The sequence below is a fragment of the Mirounga angustirostris genome, unplaced genomic scaffold, assembly GCF_029215605.1.
Source record: "Mirounga angustirostris isolate CCGP_5_RB_7025 unplaced genomic scaffold, mMirAng1.0.hap1 SCAF_3, whole genome shotgun sequence".
NCBI classification, from domain to species: Eukaryota; Metazoa; Chordata; class Mammalia; order Carnivora; family Phocidae; genus Mirounga; species Mirounga angustirostris.
In genome coordinates, this window is record NW_026991711.1 from 460,396 (window position 1) to 479,497 (window position 19,102).

The 19,102-nt window shown below is 57.7% G+C and overlaps 1 protein-coding gene across 2 annotated transcripts in view; it reads left to right on the forward strand.

Moving 5' to 3' along the window:
- GAS6 (growth arrest specific 6) overlaps nucleotides 1-7,103 on the forward strand; it is a 34,853-nt gene extending 27,750 nt beyond the window's left edge. The window contains exons 13-15 of one of the 2 annotated variants that reach the window (XM_045869768.3): nucleotides 3,065-3,237; nucleotides 5,438-5,666; nucleotides 6,643-7,103. In XM_045869768.3, coding sequence (XP_045725724.1) covers nucleotides 3,065-3,237; nucleotides 5,438-5,666; nucleotides 6,643-6,797 — 557 coding nt within the window. In that variant the 3' untranslated portion in view covers nucleotides 6,798-7,103. Of the gene's footprint in view, nucleotides 1-1,889; nucleotides 3,045-3,064; nucleotides 3,238-5,437; nucleotides 5,667-6,642 lie in introns of those variants that run through there. The other variant, XM_064585865.1, reaches the window with a different exon arrangement.
- Nucleotides 7,104-19,102: the final 11,999 nt, after the last annotated feature.

Here is a 19,102-nt window from a genome sequence, read left to right on the forward strand (position 1 = left end):
CGTGGGCACGGCCGTGGTCGGGCTTCTGCACAGTATGCAGGGCACATAGACAAAGCAGAAACAGCTTCCTCGGACAGCGGTGTCCAGGATAAGCTGATGACCCATGGGCTGGGGCTGCCGCTCAGGGTGACTGCTCCCAGTCAGGGTTTCCAGTGAGCCGGCGAGGAAGAAATGGCCGATGGGAGCCGATGTCCACCTTGCTTGCGCTGGGACAGCTGGGGGTGGGCAGGCAGGTGGGACGGAAGGGTCTGAGGGGATGCTTGCAGAACGTCCTCGGACGAGATGAGCTTAGGTTTGTCCGAGCTCTGCTTGCAGTCACCAGAGCCTTGTGAGCAAACAGGGGCAGCATCCAGAGATGGCAGGTGGCTGCCTCTAGGGCTCCAGGGGGCTCAGGTGCTGAAGGGAAGAACCAGAGGAGCAGGGGTGGTGGCCGGCCCTGCCGTGTTGCCAGGGCCCCGGGGCTCTCGGCAGAGCTGGGTCCGGCCCCGCCAGCGTTGAGGGCATGCAGGGGAAAGAAGCCAGACCTGCAGGAACGGCCCTTCTTGAAGCTCCTGTGATGTCCACGCACAGCCGAGGAGGTGGGGCGGGCGGTCGAGGGCCCCCCGCCCTGAGCCCACGCCCAGTGGACGTCTGGCCGTCAGTGCAGCGAGAGGGGCTGCAGGGGGCCGGGGGCTGGCCGGAGGCCCTCCCACCTCTGGAACGCAGGGCCCGTCCTTTCTTAGCACAAAACACAAGCCTCTTGCCTTTTATTGCCAAATTCACTTTACTGTAAAAACTCATAACCCTAACATGCTGACCAAGGAGCAGTCACTTAAACACACACTTCACGGGGCACGAATTGACGTTCTGAACCACCAGGCTGTGGGAGCTCCCGGATGCTGGCGTGAACCCCATGAACAGCGCGGGTCATGGTGACGGCTAAGCAGTTCTATTGTCTGACTCTGGGCTCCGTGGATTTTCCCTAATCCTTCCCTTAGTTAGCTTTAAAATTAACCCTGATTCTTGAGCACTCACGTGCTGGAGCCCTTAATGGTCACTGTGCCTGGAGAGCGAGGACAGCGTGTACGGGGCCCAGGGAAATGTCCAGGCGCGTGGCCGTGTGGGGTCTCTGGTGGGTTCACGGCCCAGGTCCCTGCCACGCAGCCCACGTCCAGAGGCTGGCTGTCTGGTGGCCCTTAAGGTGCCTCTGTTCCCGCCTCTGGCCAACACCCTGGTGCAGACAGGCTCCCAGGGGCTGCAGCGGCTGCTCCCCAGGGCCATCCCAGGCTCTGCCCTGCCTCTGTCCACGTGGCGCTCGCAGCCCCCTCTTCCCAAATGGCGAGCTGGTGTGTTAAATTACAACCCACACCGCCTCTCCAAGAGGACGGGGCCACACCCCCTGCCACAGCACCCCCCACGCGTCCGCTCCAGCACCTGTGGGCCCCCCGGCTCAGAGGACACGGGGCCTGCTCCCCCTTCCTTAGTGAGGCGGCCATCCCCTCAAGACCTGGGGTCACCACCCCTTTCTATCTTTGCTTTAATGGTCAAAACCATTCTTGTGCCCGTAAAGGTATTACTGAGAAAAGAACCACCCAATACAATACACACGTTATTCCTTTAGTTTTCATGGTTATACAGGAAAATCTAGAACATCATCATAATATTTAATATAAAATCTCACCTGTAAAGCACTTCATGACCTTTCCTCGAAGCATCATCCCCACTTCCTGTGCTGGGACACAGGCCTGGGCAGAATCCGCAGTGGCGTGTCCCCTTACGTGGAACACCACGGTCCGCGCACGCTTCTGCAGCTGGCTTTGTCAGTCAGTTCTATGACAGCAAAGGCCAGAGGGTATTTAGAACTCTATGCATTTTTAATAAACCTCCAACGATACCATTTTATAACTCAGAAGAGCCTCCTTGGGATGTCCCAGAGTCTGTACCCAGCAGCAGTTGGAGGTGGGAGACCTCACTTCCCCCCACCCCAAGAGGCCCCCCGGCACAGCCAAGGCCCCAGCATCGGAAGCACTTCCGACCACACCATGCGCCTGGTCTCATCACAGGAAAACTCGGTGCCAAGAAACACTCCTCTCCTCTGATGGAAATAAAGGCAACACTTGGCCACAGGGAAGATCGCTGGGTTTTTTGGTTTTGTTTTTGGTTTTTTGGCTGCTTTTTCCAGTTCTGCGTGCATTCAATTCAGTGGACAATTATCAGGAACGGACCATAGCAGACCCCACTTAGGGCCGGGAGACCCACAGATGGTTCAGGGTGCTCGCAGTCCAGTGGAACCCAGGTCATGGTTCACCTCGGCGCCAGCCCACCTGCGGCAAGGTCGTCTGAGCTCCCACGGATGCAGCCCCTGCTCCGGCATCACCCGCCCGAACGGGCTCCTTCGTCGGGACGTTGACAGTCTCTGAGACAGACGCACCCAAGCCGTGGGGCGGAGGGGGTCTTCGCGTGTTGCCGTCAGCAGACGATTCAAGCGTATGGAGGAAATGTGCATTGTATTTGCCCCCAGAGAACCACGGTCCAACCCTTTCTACCAAAATGTTTTCTGGAACTGTCCGTGCAAGATCCGTAGGGATAGCCTACATGTCTTCCACTCGGACGCTCGTGCGTCCTATCACTCATACCTCACATACGTAGACACAGGCGCCCAAGTGAGGGGTAAAGTGCTGGCCATGCCGCGCTCATGGCGTGAAGCCGTGGGGTCTGAGAAGGGCGCGTGGTGCTGCTTGCCTTCTAAGGTCTTCCAAGCACGTCCGACTTGGTCGAGCCCCCTGAAAGGTGCAGGTGAGATGCCGTGGGGTTGAGGGCCGGGCGCTCCAGCGTGTCCTGCAGGAGAGGAAGGGGGGATGCCAGGGAGGGGCGCCCACGGCCCATGGGGCACATGATGGGTCAGGCGCTGGCAGCCAGCGAGGACACAGCCACCCCCGGGGGCCCACGTGCTCCCCAGTGGTCGGCTCCCTGGGGACAGGTTGTCCCGTGGCCTCCGCAGCAAGGCGGGGCCGACGGCTGCCACCCCCACTCACCGCGGCCGGCCCTGCCTGGATCACCTTCTGACGTGCGGCCCTCACCGCAGCTCAGACATCCGCGGACGTCAGCACGGAAGCAACCTGGCAGATAGAGGTCGTGGCTCGGATCCGCCCCGTTACCGACACGGGGGTGCTGCTGGCGCTGGTGGGCAGTGACCACGTGGTGGTCCTCTCCGTGGCCCTGGTTGACTACCACTCCACCAAGAAGCTCAAGAAGCAGGTACCCCTCGCTGCTACCCCAGGCCTCCCCTCCCGGGCGGGTCCCCAGATTCTGCCTCGGGAGGCTCTGTCCCCACATCGCACGGCCCTCACGGGTCCGACAGCCGCAGAGCTGGGGACACTGCTGACCCGAGGCCGCCCAGCAGCCTGGGGGCAGAGCCATGTGGGCCGTGGCCCGGGAGCAGTTATGCGGTGGGGCAACTTCCCACCAGGCAGTCGGCCGACATAGCAGTTTAGAACAACGTGCCTCGGTCGGTCACTCACTTCTGTCACACCACTTCACTGACCAGTGCAGACTTCTGGTTTCTCCTGCACACTCAGATGTGCCTGCCTGGACCGAGCCCCTGGGTGCTTCAGGCCTGTGTCCAGCCATCCCTTCACACCCAACCAAGTTGACCACCGCTGTGTGGGACCCCCTGTTGCTCAGGGAACAGCCAAGGGGCACTCGCCTCTGTCCAAAGTGGGCGGACCTGGCTGAGCGGGAGGGTGCGTGCGCCCCTGGCCAGCCTGCCCCACCGCCGGTCCAGCACTAGGCTCCCCGGACTGGGAAGTAGCAGGCCCGCCGCAGACCCCCCACCACCGAGCACTAGTCCACACACTGTCTGGACCTGCAGACAAACAGCTCGGGCACCCACAGGGCACTGCCAACCATCCCGGGACGCGAACAGTGAACGACGCTGGGCCAGCTGTGTGACCGTCCCCTGTTGTGTCCATCCCCTGCTGTGTGTCCGTCCCCTGCTGTCGGGCTGTGTGTCCGTCCCCTGCTGTGTGTCCATCCCCAGCTGTGTGTCCGTCCCCTACTGTCAGACTGAGTGTCCGTCCCCTGTTGGGCTGTGTGTCCGTCCCCTGCTGTGTGTCCATCCCCTGCTGTCAGACTGAGTGTCCATCCCCTGTTGGGCTGTGTGTCCGTCCCCAGCTGTGTGTCCATCCCCTGCTGTCAGACTGAGTGTCCGTCCCCTGTTGGGCTGTGTGTCTGTCCCCTGCTGTGTGTCCATCCCCTGCTGTCAGACTGAGTGTCCGTCCCCTGTTGGGTTGTGTTTCCTTCCCCTTCTGTCGGGCTGTGTGTCCGTTCCCCAGCTGTGTGTCCGTCCCCAGCTGTGTGTCCGTCCCCTGCTGTGTTTCCGTCCCCAGCTGTGTGTCCGTCCCCAGCTGTGTGTCCGTCCCCTACTGTCAGACTGTGTGTCCGTCCCCTGTTGTGTGTCCGTCCCCAGCTGTGTGTCCATCCCCTGCTGTCAGACTGATTGTCCCCTGTTGGGCTGTGTGTCTGTCCCCTGCTATGTGTCCGTCCCCAGCTGCGTGTCCGTCCCCTGCTATGTCAGTCCCCTGCTGTCGGACTGTGTGTCTGTCCCCTGCTGTGTGTCCGTCCCCTACTGTCAGACTGTGTGTCCGTCCCCTGCTGTCGGGCTGTGTGTCCGTCCCCTGCTGTGTGTCTGTCCCCTGCTGTGTCCGTCCCCTGCTATTGGGCTGTGTGTCCATCCCCTGCTGTGTGTCTGTCCCCTGCTGTGTCCGTCCCCTGCTGTCAGACTGTGTGTCTGTCCCCTGCTGTGTGTCCGTCCCCTACTGTCAGACTGTGTGTCCGTCCCCTGCTGTCGGGCTGTGTGTCCGTCCCCTGCTGTGTGTCTGTCCCCTGCTGTGTCCGTCCCCTGCTATTGGGCTGTGTGTCCATCCCCTGCTGTGTGTCTGTCCCCTGCTGTGTCCGTCCCCTGCTGTCGGACTGTGTGTCTGTCCCCTGCTGTGTGTCCATTCCCTGCTGTCGGGCTGTGTCCTTCCTATGCTGTCAGTGTTTCTGGCCCACGTTATCAGAGGTGAGTTCTGCCTGGGATGAACACCCAGTGCATGTGACCAGCTGTCTCCTGGGATGTTTGCCTTTCTGGCCCCGCACCTCTGGCCTCTCTGTTATGGCTTATGTGGCATTTTCATGTGGAAGAAGTGGCCGTGTCCTGTGTTCTGGATTACGGACACGCGGGCGGCACATGCGCGTAGATGGCTGGAGAGTACGGTGCCCCCGACGCCTGGACTGGGAGGGTGTTGCTGCCCCATCTGTCCTCTGTCCACCTTCCACATGTGGAAGGTGAGTCCCACAGCAGTGCACCACAGAATGCAGAGCCTTGGCCGCCGGAGACCAGCGCCCCCACGGCGGGCTCGGGGGGCAGGGAGACAGGACAGGAAGCCCTCTTGCTCAGGTGCGTGTCTCCCCACAGCTGGTCATCCTGGCCGTGGAGGGTGTTACCCTGGCCCTGATGGAGATCAAGGTCTGTGACGGCCAGGAGCACCGAGTGGCTGTCTCCGTGCGGAAGGATGAGGCCACCCTGGAGGTCGACGGGACCAAGGGCCAGAGCGAAGTGAGCGCCGCAGGGCTGCAGGAGCGCCTGGCCGTGCTCACGAGGCACCTGCAGGGCTCTGTGCTCACCTTCGTGGGCGGCCTGCCAGGTAGGGCTCCCACGGCTGCACCCTCGGGGTGGAGGCACCCACGGTTCCGACCGTCCCCAGCATGCTCACTCCAGACTGGGCCCGGGCATTTCTGTGTAGGGTGAACTTTCATTTTAGCAGAAGAAAAAATGCAGATGCGTTTCTTGGCTGGCATCTCACTGCCTTAGGGTCTGTCAGTGCTGGCTTTGCAGTTCGGGGGGTGAGGCTGGGACCACGCTTACTGGGATGAGCCTCGGCCCGAGCCTGCTGTCCCTGCGTCCTCCAAGAGCGCCCACCTGAGCATGCATCAGACAGAGGCTTGGCCTAGCAGCCGGGGGCACCTCGCTGGAGTCCAGGCACCCTGCTCCCGATGCACAGCTTCTGAGCACAGAGTCACCTCCAGCCCCGTGCTACCTAGGAAGGGGCAGCGTACAGCCATCTCCTACAGACTGGGTCCCGTGTCTGACCAGGTGCAGTGTGCTTGCCCGTGGCCCTGAGTGATCAGGGTAAAGCAGTAGAGAGCGGTCCAGGGCAGCCGCTGATGTAAGCCCCCATGGCTCCCCGCCCAGCCCCCACGGCTCAGTGCAGGTCTCCACTTGCCGCTTGGGCCGGGGTTCCTGTCTTGACTAGCAGACACAAGCTCCATTTAGTTTCAACAAACAAACCTTTGAAGAGGATGGGCTGGGAGGCTGGGAGCCCTGCAGCGTGAGTGACTCATTTGTGCCGAGAAGGAGATCAGGTTGATTTAACTGATTCGACTTTCTGCATGCACTTCCTGGGGGCCGGGCAGGTGTTTAGCGCTCGCCTGTGGGCGTGTGACTGAGCTTTCTGGGCAGAAAGGAGTCCGTGTCCTGGAGGAGAAAGGCCGGGGACGGAGACGGCCCTCGGGTGCCCGGGAGCACCGTGGTGGGGGACGAGGAGGATGGGCAGCCTGGCCTCCAGACGGCCGGCCGGCCTGCCTGCTAAGATGGTGTTTGTTCTTTCCCCACTGGCCCAGATGTGCCTGTGACCTCAGCGCCAGTCACGGCCTTCTTCCGCGGCTGTATGACACTGGAGGTCAACCAGAAGGCGCTGGACCTGGACGAGGCCGCCTACAAGCACAGTGACATCACGTCACACTCCTGCCCCCCGGTCGAGCAGGCTGCCCCCTAGGCTAGCAGGAGGAGGGAAGGCCTGCCACCCCCACCCGCCCGCAAGGCCAGCTCTGGACACTGCGCCCCTCCAGGCTGAGTCTTCTCCAAGACTGTTGTTGCCTTGTAACATACGTGTATATAGTTGAGGGACTGATGTTAACCACCCAAAGCCACAGCCCCAAACCCAGTGCGTCCAGCGTGTGGAGGCCAGGGGCTGCCACATGCCAGAGCAGACCCAAGAAAATAATTCTGTTATTTTTATTACCGAATGCTTCTTTTTGGCTTAAAAATATGGGAAATAAAATATTTACAGAACCCTTTTTAACTGTGCTGCAGGCTCCGCTCCTTGCTCGTTAGTGCCCAGCAGGTGGTGTCAGGAGCCCAGGGTCCTGAGTACCCGCCCAGCTCCACCCTCCCCTGCACCCCTACTTGGCTCCTGGCTCTGGGAGCCGCTGCCCTGCTCTCTGTGCTGTGGACACAACTGAGGCGGAGGCGGGGCCCCGGTCGCCCCTCCTGGCACAAGGCAGGTCAGCATGTGCTTCTTTCTCCCTGGACGAACCCATCTCGGTCTCCCATTTTCTCTGTATAAAACGGAAATCCCTGTTTCCTCTCTTCTGAGAAGCACATCTGGCTGGAACCCCTGGAATCAGCACACGCAGGTCCACCTGCGGCTCTGTGAGACAAGGTGGGCCAGACGAGCCTCTGGCCCCAGGAAGACCACCATATGGAAATGCATGTGGGGCCCCGGGCCCACCAGCACCCACAGAGGTCACGGAAGCCCGGGGCGGTGGTGGGGCAGACCAGTGTCGAGGTTGGAGCTCCAGCAGGACAGGTCCATCTGCCTGATGTGATGGCCACAGGATGGCTGGTGGTCTCCGTCGCGGCGGGCGTCCATGCACAATGCGCCAGACAAGTTTCCAGCATCCACTGGGGATTGGGCTCGAAGACTGAATGGCTCCTCCAAGACTGAGATTCTCCTTTTTTAGATACCAAACCCCAGAGAATGTTCTGGGGCTGTGGGACAGGTCTGGGCTATGTTTCCTTTCAGATGTTGCTCTGCGGATGTGGCAGCAAAGTGACCCACAGCCCTGTCATTTCTCAGTAGGGTGTGATCTCTGCAAGCTGCATCAGCCCAGCATGGAGCAGTCTGGATTTCGGTGCCTGACAGCTGAACGTGAGTCTAGAAGTCACAATCTGACCCAGAGATGAGCATGTGCAGGAGGAAGGACAGAAGCCTGAGGAGCGCACCCACAGCTAAGGAATGAGCACACAGGAATCAAAGCAGGCCATGCAGCATGGAGGAGGAGAGACTCCCTTCCAGGTTTCTAGAAAGGAGGGCATGGCTTCGAGGACTGCACGAGGGGCCCTGCCTGGCTGGATTGGCAAGTGGAACAGCCCCAAATGTGCCCTGGTGGGAGCAGGTGAGCATCCCTCCTCAGCCGTGGCGGGCCTGCCCTTGAAGGGGTCTCCAGGATTCTAGAGGGACTGGCCATCACAGACACCCACCAGGAGGGACCCCTCCCCGGGCCTGCTCACCTTGGAGATGACAGCAGAAGGTTGCAGATGCCGTGGCAAGGACACAGGAAGGCCCACAGGCTCTGGCAGGCCTGGCTACTGAGGCTGACCAGGGGTCCCCGGCACATTCACCGTCTCCTCGGCACTCCCGGGCCCGCCCACAGCCACCTGTGTGTCCGGACACCACCACCGCCTACCTGACTGTGTCCTTTCTGTTGTTTTCCTAAACGTCTGGCAGCATCTTGGTAGAAGTTTTGTTGACTCAGGACTGGAGAAAACTAGTCTAAGAGGTTCTTCAGGCGGTTTTCCATGAGAAACCGGTATGCAGGGAAGCTGTGTCCTTGGAGCTGTGGTCCTGCTCTGAGCAACTATGGCCTCCTGAAACATCCATCTCCAGCCAAGGTCCTAGTGGAAGGGCCTCTAGCCACGGCAGTGTGGGCTTTCCCACTCTCAGTCTGCAGCCAGGGCGGATGTATGTGTCTGCTTGTACCATCAGGGGACCCCAAGCCCAGGCCCCCTCTGCTGGCTCTGGGATGGGCAGGCAGCTGGGTTGGAGCTGCAGGTCACAGCCTCAGCTGTCCATGACGGGGGTGAAAGCTCCATTCCTGGGGGCTTTGGTGTTGACCAGGAGGACCGAGGTTTGGACGCTGTCTGCCCAATAAGCAGGAAGCCTCACCCTTACCCAGAGAGCCTCCAGCACCAGCTGAGCACAGCACTAAGAAGTGTGGGGAGTGAGGTCTGCCTGTGGCCTCCAGGAGAGCACCATGCCACCCACCAGCTGGCCTCACGAACATCAGGAGCCCAAAGCAGCTTTAGGGCCTGATCCATTTCTCAGCTTGTCACTGCACCATTCCCCATGGTGTTGTCTGGTTTCCCTCACTGTGGAGGCAGCTCTGGAATGTTCCTGTGGAATGTTCCCCTGGCCAGCACCAATCTCTCGAGAAGCCAGGACGGTCAGAGCCGAGAGCACACACACTGAGCTCCAGGACCCCGTAGACACACAAGAAAGGCCATGGCTCAGGGGCCTTCTGACCACCATGGGCTCATCTTCCGTCCAGGAAAGCTAGGCACAAATGTGTTTCCTGCTGTGGTTTCCTTAGACTTCCACTGGGCACCAGGGGTTATTCTAACTACTGCCAAGAAAAAGCTTATAGCCTGTAAAGAGCTGAATACAGCAGTACGTTCCCCAGCAGTGCCAGGCAGGTTGACACCCTTTCCACTGTCCAACCATGCAGGGCTGGCTGTAGAGGACCCTGTGACAGATGAAGCTTCATACCGTCTGACTGTGCGCCCTGGAGATCGGACCGGGGTGATTCTGACTGTGAGCCATGGAGATGGGGCTGGGGTGATTCTGACTCTGAGCCATGGAGATGGGGCTGCAGGGATTCTGACTGTGCACCCTGGAGATGGGGCTGGAGTGATTCTGACTGTGAACCATGGAGATGGGGCTGGGGTGATTCTGACTGTGAGCCATGGAGATGGGGCTGCGGTGATTCTGACTGTGCACCATGGAGATGAGGCTGGGGTGATTCTGACTGTGCACCATGGAGATGAGGCTGGGGTGATTCTGACTGTGAGCCATGGAGATGGGGCTGTGGTGATTCTGACTGTGCACCATGGAGATGAGGCTGGGGTGATTCTGACTGTGCGCCCTGGAGATGGGGCTGGGGTGATTCTGACTGTGCGCCCTGGAGATGGGGCTGGGGTGATTCTGACTGTGCGCCCTGGAGATGAGGCTGGGGTGATTCTGACTCTGCACCCTGGAGATGGGGCTGGAGTGATTCTGACTGTGAACCATGGAGATGGGGCTGGGGTGATTCTGACTGTGAGCCATGGAGATGGGGCTGCGGTGATTCTGACTGTGCACCATGGAGATGAGGCTGGGGTGATTCTGACTGTGAACTATGGAGATGAGGCTGGGGTGATTCTGACTGTGCGCCCTGGAGATGAGGCTAGGGTGATTCTGACTCTGCACCCTGGAGATGGGGCTGGAGTGATTCTGATTAGGCACCATGGAGATGGGGCTGGGGTAATTCTGACTGTGTGCCATGAAGATGAAGTTGGGGTGATTCTGACTGTGGGCCCTAGAGATGGGGCTGGGGTGATTCTGACTGTGCGCCCTGGAGGTGGGGTTGCGGTGATTCTGACTGTGCACCCTGGAGATGGGACTGCAGTGATTCTGACTGTGCACCATGGAGATGAGGCTGGGTGATTCTGACTGTGCACCCTGGAGATGGGGCTGGAGTGATTCTCACTATGCACCATGGAGATGGGACTGGGGTGATTCTGACTGTGCACCATGAAGATGAAGTTGGGGTGATTCTGACTGTGCACCCTGGAGATGGGGCTGGGGTGATTCTGACTATAGGCCCTGGAGGTGGGGCTGGGGTGATTCTGACTTTGTATCATGGAGATGGGGCTGGGGTGATTCTGACTGTAGGCCCTGGAGGTGGGGCTGTGGTGATTCTGACTGTGCACCCTGGAGATGGGGCTGGGGTGATTCTGACTGTAGGCCCTGGAGGTGGGGCTGGGTGATTCTGACTGTGCACCCTGGAGGTGGGGCTGGGGTGATTCTGACTGTGCACCCTGGAGATGGGGCTGGGGTGATTCTGATTGTGTGCCATGGAGATGGGGCTGGGGTAAATCTAACTTTGTATCATGGAGATGGGGCTGGGGTGATTCTGACTGTAGGCCCTAGAGGTGGGGCTGTGGTGATTCTGACTGTGCCTTGGAGGCGGGGCTGGGTTGATTCTGACTGTTCGCTGTGTTGGAAGAGCTGGATGAACCTGATTCTGCCTCAAGGAGGAGGCCAGTAGACCATTTGATTTTGTGCTATGGAGATGGAGTGGGGAATAGAATATGCTGTGTGACAGATTTATAGTCTAACTTGGTTTTTGCTTTTCAAGAGAAGAGCCACAATAATTTTGTGTGTTTGTTGTTCTTTGTGGGTTTTTTAGGACAGTATTGATAGAGAATACGTGTTTTATGAAAAGGGCTCTTCTGGGTCATTTAGTAGCATCCCTGCCATCTAGGAACTAGCGCTGGCAGTACCCGGGCCCCAACACCCGCAGCATTCACAACAATCAAAAATGTCTCCAGACATTGCCAAATGTCCCCCAGGTTCAAAACCATCCCTGCTGAATGCCACTGCATTAAAGATAAGGGATATTTGACCTAACCTCACATGGCATAAGGTAGAGTGTATATTTAAATCTAAAAGTAGTCTATAAAGCACTAGAAGATCATGTGAAAGTATAGTTTGTGGGCCTATGAATCCACCCTTCCTTCTGTTAGTAAAGCTCATTGGCACACAGCCATACCCATTACTGTTCTATTGTCTACACCTGGATTAGTCCACAATGTCAGAGTTGAGTAGTTGCTACGCACTTACTGGCCCTCTCAACCAACAATACATACTATCTGGCCTTTTACACACAGACTTTGCTGACCCTTGTGACAGAAGAGTGCTATCATGGGAGTGACTGGGTGGCTCAGATGTTGAGCGTCTGCCTTCGGCTCAGGTCATGATCCCAGGGTCCTGGGATCGAGCCCCGCATTGGGCTCCCTGCTCCGCGGGAAGCCTGCTTCTCCTTCTCCCACTCCCCCTGCTTGTGTTCCTTCTCTCACTGTGTCTCTTTCTGTCAAATGAATAAAATCTTTAAAAAAAAAAAAAGAAGAGTCTTATCATGACCTAAGGTAGAGAACTATTTCTTAAATAAAACACAAAGTGCTGGGCGCCTGGGTGGCTCATTCGTTAAGCTGCTTTCAGTTCAGATCATGATCCCAGGGTCCTGGGATCGAGTCCCACATCGAGATCCCTGCTCAGCGGGAAGCCTGCTTCTCCCTCTCCCCCTGCTGGTGTTCCCTCTCTCGCTGTCTCTGTCTCTATCAAATAAATAAATAAAATCTTTAAAAGAAAAAAACCCACAAAGTGTTCTGATGATGAAGGAAAATATTTAAAAATTGAGCGACATTAAAATCAAGAACTTCAAGAACAGAGTTAGAAGACTGACCGTATCCAACTCCAAGACCTACTGCAAAGCTACCACAATCAATACAGACTGGTATTGCCAAAAGAATGGACAGATCAGTGGAGCAAACAGAGAGCCCAGAAACAGACCCACGTAAATGCAGTCACTGGTCCTTGACAAAGGAACACAGGCAACACAACAGAGCTAAGATCGTCTCTTCTACAAATGGTGCTGGAGCAACTGGACATCCACATGCTGGAAAATGAGCCCAGACACAGAACTTACCCCTTCACAAATAACCCCAAAAGTATCACATACCTAAAGGTAAAAGGCAAAACTATAAAACTCCGAGATAGGGCATGAGGATGACTTGGTAGACACAGTACCAAAGGCATAATTCCTGCAAGACAGAATGGACAAGCTGGACTTCAGCAAAGTTAAAACTTCTGCTCTGCAAAGGGCAATGTCAAAAGAAGGCAAGCCATAGACCAGGAGAAAGTATTTGCAAAAGACACATCTAACAAGGGACTGGTACCCAAAATATACAAAGAACTCTTAAAACCCAACAACAAGAAAACAAACAACCCAAATAAAAATGGGCAAAAGACCTGAACAGACACCTCACCAAAGCAGGTGCACAGCTGGCTAATAAGCACATGACAGGGTGCTCCTCGGCATTGTCATTGGGGAACTCCAGATGGACATGACAGTGAGACACCGCTGCCCACGTACTAGAGCGGCCATGACCCGGATCACCCACAGTGCCCAGTGCTGGCAGGTGAGAGCTGGTACGGCTGCCTGGAAGAGTCTGGTGGTTTCTCACAAAGCCAAACACACTCTTAGCATCCGACCCAGCAATCACGCTCCTCAGTATTAACCCAAAGGAGGTGAAAACATATGCACACAAAATCCCGGGCTGGGGCAGAGGTGGGAGGGGCTGGCCTCTCGTCCTGGCCGGTCTCCTCTTATCTTCTTTGTCGTAGCACCACCTCATACCTTTGCTTTAAGCATTCTTTCTGCATGTATGTTAAATTTCATAATTAAATCACTTTAGGACACAAGAAAAGGAAATACATTTATAACTATTACCACCTGGGAAGCCACTAGATGAGTAAGGGCCTTGCCTCCTGGACATTCTCTTTTTCTATCGGTCAGATAACCTTTCCCCTCAAGTTCATAGGGCATCTCTGCTCAGCTAGGGATCATTCTTCATGGTGATGATGATGGTCTTGTTCTTGTTCACTGTGCCATACTCTTGGTTCTGCTTTACACACATTAACATCATGGTATTCTGCTCCCTTTTCCTTGAGATACAAGTCACATACCATAATATTCACCCTTTAACAATATACAAATCAGTGGGTTTTATTCATCAACAAGGCTGTGCAACCGTCACCACCATCTGTTTCTAGAACATTTCCTTTCCACCAACAGGGAGCCCTGTACCCATTAGCAGCCTCCAGCCTGGGTCTTCTGAGTGCCAACCACAGTCAGTGATGGAGGAAGAGTAGCTCAGCCAAGGGAGGGGCTGAGGGAGAGGTCCCACCGAGACCCACTCAGCATGGTACCCATCAGAGCTGCCAGGCCAGGTCCCTTGAAGCATCTACACTCGGGCACAGACTGGCCAGCATCTGTCGCTATAAAGGCAAAGGCTTTGGCAGAGATTTTTTCCCCTCAGGAAATGGTACCCAGAACACACAGCAGGCCAGGCACACACAGGCACCACGTGCCAGGGGTTGGGGAGCTGTCCTGGGGACTGGGGGGCAGGTGTGGGCCCATCTAATGTACAGAGTGTGGGGAGCTGTCCTGGGGACTGGGGGTCAGGTGTGGTCACGGGCAATGTACAGAGTGTAGGGAGCTCTTCTGGGGACTGGGGGTCAGGTGTGGTCACGTGCAGTGTGCAGAGTGTGGGGAGCTGCCCTGGGGACTGGGGGTCAGGTGTGGTCACGTGCAATGTACAGAGTGTGGGGAGCTGCCCTGGGGACTGGGGGTCAGGTGTGGTCACGTGCAGTGTGCAGAGTGTGGGGAGCTGCCCTGGGGACTGGGGGTCAGGTGTGGTCACGTGCAATGTACAGAGTGTAGGGAGCTCTTCTGGGGACTGGGGGTCAGGTGTGGTCACGTGCAGTGTGCAGAGTGTGGGGAGCTGCCCTGGGGACTGGGGGTCAGGTGTGGTCATGTGCAATGTACAGAGTGTGGGGAGCTGCCCTGGGGACTGGGGGTCAGGTGTGGTCACGTGCAGTGTGCAGAGTGTGGGGAGCTGTCCTGGGGACTGGGGGTCAGGTGTGGGCCCATCTAATGTACAGAGTGTAGGGAGCTCTTCTGGGGACCGGGGGTCAGGTGTGGTCACGTGCAGTGTGCAGAGTGTGGGGAGCTGTCCTGGGGACTGGGGGTCAGGTGTGGTCACGTGCAGTGTGCAGAGTGTGGGGATCTGTCCTGGGAACTGGGGGGTCAGGTGTGGTCACGTGCAATGTACAGAGTGTGGGGATCTGTCCTGGGAACTGGGGGTCAGGTGTGGTCATGTGCAGTGTGCAGAGTGTGGGGATCTGTCCTGGGAACTGGGGGTCAGGTGTGGTCACGTGCAGTGTGCAGAGTGTGGGGATCTGTCCTGGGAACTGGGGGTCAGGTGTGGTCACATGCAGTGTGCAGAGTGTGGGGATCTGTCCTGGGAACTGGGGGGTCAGGTGTGGTCACGTGCAATGTACAGAGTGTGGGGAGCTGTCCTGGGGACTGGGGGTCAGGTGTGGTCACGTGCAGTGTGCAGAGTGTGGGGATCTGTCCTGGGAACTGGGGGTCAGGTGTGGGCCCATCTAATGTACAGAGTGTAGGGAGCTCTTCTGGGGACCGGGGGTCAGGTGTGGTCACGTGCAATGTACAGAGTGTAGGGATCTGTCCTGGGAACTGGGGGGTCAGGTGTGGTCACGTGCAGTGTGCAGAGTGTGGGGAGCTGTCCTGGGGACTGGGGGTCAGGTGTGGTCACGTGCAGTGTGCAGAGTGTGGGGATCTGTCCTGGGAACTGGGGGGTCAGGTGTGGTCACGTGCAGTGTACAGAGTGTGGGGATCTGTCCTGGGAACTGGGGGTCAGGTGTGGTCATGTGCAGTGTGCAGAGTGTGGGGATCTGTCCTGGGAACTGGGGGTCAGGTGTGGTCACGTGCAGTGTGCAGAGTGTGGGGATCTGTCCTGGGAACTGGGGGTCAGGTGTGGTCACGTGCAGTGTGCAGAGTGTGGGGATCTGTCCTGGGAACTGGGGGTCAGGTGTGGTCACATGCAGTGTGCAGAGTGTGGGGATCTGTCCTGGGAACTGGGGGGTCAGGTGTGGTCACGTGCAATGTACAGAGTGTGGGGAGCTGTCCTGGGGACTGGGGGTCAGGTGTGGTCACGTGCAGTGTGCAGAGTGTGGGGATCTGTCCTGGGAACTGGGGGTCAGGTGTGGGCCCATCTAATGTACAGAGTGTAGGGAGCTCTTCTGGGGACCGGGGGTCAGGTGTGGTCACGTGCAATGTACAGAGTGTAGGGATCTGTCCTGGGAACTGGGGGGTCAGGTGTGGTCACGTGCAGTGTGCAGAGTGTGGGGAGCTGTCCTGGGGACTGGGGGTCAGGTGTGGTCACGTGCAGTGTGCAGAGTGTAGAGATCTGTCCTGGGAACTGGGGGGTCAGGTGTGGTCACGTGCAGTGTGCAGAGTGTGGGGATCTGTCCTGGGAACTGGGGGGTCAGGTGTGGTCACGTGCAATGTACAGAGTGTGGGGAGTTCTTCTGGGAACTGGGGGTCAGGTGTGGGCCCATCTAATGTACAGAGTGTAGGGAGCTCTTCTGGGGACCGGGGGTCAGGTGTGGTCATGTGCAATGTACAGAGTGTAGGGATCTGTCCTGGGAACTGGGGGGTCAGGTATGGTCACGTGCAGTGTGCAGAGTGTGGGGAGCTGCCCTGGGGACTGGGGGGGTGCCTGGAGCCACCACCAGGCTGGGAGTTGAATTGTTCACATTCTTTGTGGCTGGGGCAAGGGATAAAGACATTCCTGTGGGCAAAAGCAAAATTGTTGGCCTGGGAGTTTAATATTTTATATCAGCTCTTGGGCTCCCAGGGCAGATAGAAGTGGCTTTGGGTGACGTTGGTGTGAATGATCTTGGGAAACACGGACGCTCCTGCGTGGCTCTGACCCCAGGTTGAGTGCGGAGGTCAAAAGCTGTCCTTATGTCTTGGCGCCCGGCTGCTTTCCGGGGTTGGTGGCGCAGTTCCAGGCGGCACAGCCTGATGTCCTGCTCAGGGGCTCTTCCAGGCGGGCCGGGTCCTGATGAGGAGGGAGCCCCAGCCTGGGAGCCCCAGCCCTGGCACTTCGCTCCCTGCAGGCCAGCGGGTGCTTGGGGTGCACTCTGGAGGCCGTGGAGCCGGCCTTTCTTCCCTGTCCAGGCCCCCACATGACAGTAAGCTCACGAAACGCATCCGACCCCTCGGATTGCCAAAGCCTCCTGACTCGGCCAAACTGTGCTGGTTCCTAAGCTCCAGGCAGATGAGGTGATTGCTGGGGGCCCCCAGGCTCATGAGCCGCACACCGAGGTGCCCAGGGGCCCCCGCTCTGGCGCGCCCTCCTCGGACGCCGAGCCCGGCTGTAGGAGCCACCTTGGCGCTCCCTGTTCCCAGCCCTGCGCCAGTAGGAGGCATTTCCTCTGAAGGACACAGCGTGTTGTTTCCCGTGTGGAAACCCAGAGGGTGGGCACCGCCTCCGTCTGCAAGGAGGAAGTCATGCGCAGGCCAGGGCTGGGCCCGGTGTGACCCGGTCAGGGCTCCGGAGTCTAAACGGAACTCGCTCCCACTCCTAGTAACTGAAGGCGGCTCGCAGACCAGAGAGCAGGCCTTTGGCTTCCTTGCCTTCTAAGGTCAGTTAGCTGGGCTGCTCACCTGACCCGCCGTGTGTCCTCTATCCCATGTACGGCCTCCTCATGTGAACGTGTGTGCTCACCCTCTTTAGAGAAAGCTTTCCACGTGCTCAGAAAACTGGGCGGTGTTTCTGCGCTGCGCGGGGAACATTGTGTTAGACCAGCAGGAGGAGCAGGAGACCGCCTCTCCTTACCAGTCTCGTCTTACTGTTTTCCTCTCCCTTCTTCTCTCCACCCCTTCCCTCCCCACCTTCCCTCCCCTCCCCACCTCTGCTTATCTCTTTTCCCCAGTGACCCCGGACTGTAATTTAGGACTCTGGCCTGTCACTCAGCCAGGATTTGATCACTGCCCAGGTGGGTGCACACTTGCTGCACCAGGTGTGTCCTGGTCAACGGCCATTGGTCTGCAGGAGGCAGAGCTGCACCCCAGGCTCTGGCTAAAGGGCCTCAAGAGTCAGCCACGCCGGTGGTCACGTGGAGCAGAGAGATTGGGTCTTAGAGGTATCTGTTCTGCAAGCAAGGGGGGCCCCATATGGGGCTCCCTGTTTAGCAGATTGGACAGCCTCTAGAATAATCCATGAAAGTTGGCAGCTGGTAGCCCAGATGCCTTGAATAGGAAGCATGTAGCCTCAGGTAGCAAGTCTTTTGGCAGGTGTGACGGCAGATTTGGAAAGGAAGCACACACAGACCTCAGAGAACGCACACGCCTTACAAGCAGCATTTGATATTTGAGCCAAAGCGTCTTTTCATCCCCATCAAGGGCATGCGGAGAGAGCACAGCATTGAGCATGGAACCCCTGAGCTTCATGGGGACACACCTATAAATATGTAAGCATACAACACATCTTAAAATATCCTCACACGGGGCCATATTCCCTTTGCAGAACAATAATAATGAGCTCATTAGGGAGATAGTAAGAAAGCAAATTTTGTTTAGTAAGTGATAACAGAATATGAGAGCAAGGAGGCTCCAGGTGGGAATTCTGGATCTATTTGGTGTCTGGCTTCCACTCTGGGCCAGGCAGCCGAGCCGAGGTGCTGCCTGGGGCCTCGGTCGCCTGGGGCTCTGTCCCCACCCCTGGTCTTGGCCTCTCTGCCCACCGAGGTGCCCAGGAGGGGAAAGAGGGCACAGACTTCAGGAACATTCCCCTCATGTCTCTAGGAGGTTGGCCACAGAAGCAGGGTTTGTAGAGGCTGCTTTGTTTTTTAAGAAACCAAAACTAAACTAATTTTCAGTTGACCCCCGTGCGTCATGGAGTGTAAGGGGGGGGCTTCTCCCCTGGGAGGAAGTGGGCTGGAGCACAGAGAGGTGGGGCGTTGGGAGGCTGCGCATCCTCGGACAGAGGGGGGTCCCCGGGACTCGAGGCTGGGAAGCGGCCGCCACGCTGCAAGGGAACAGAAAGGTGTCCTCAGTCCACAGAGGGGCCAGCCCCACACACAGCCCCCATGGAGCACGACAGCATGCCGAGCACCACCAGCACCCCAGAAAGAGTCCTCGTGGGGCCCAGGCTCCCTCTGCACCCAGGGCCGCCCACCCAACCCAGGCTCCTTGATCAGAGTATATCAGTGAGGCCAGAGGGAGGGCCCCATGTGGTCCGAGGGGTCTCCTCTGCACGCAGTCTGCCCCTGCACCCCTGCAGAGATGCCCATTCTCGGAATTGCTGGCTTCCCAGCCGTGCACCCGCTGTGCATGAGTCTTGCCCCAAAGTACAAACATGTCCAAGGAAGAGGCTGCCCAGAGCAACGGGGGGGGGGGGGGGGGCCTCTGGGTTCACCCAGCACTTCCTATTTTCAGGAAAAACTAAGACATCAACATTTTCAATATAACTCAATTGTTAATTTTATGTGTCCCCTCGGCCAGGCCTTGGTGCCCACTGGATGTTGCTGTGAAAGTGTTTTCTAGATGCGATTGACATATTAATCCACCCAGTCATTTGAAGGTCTTAAGAGGAAAAGAGTGAGTT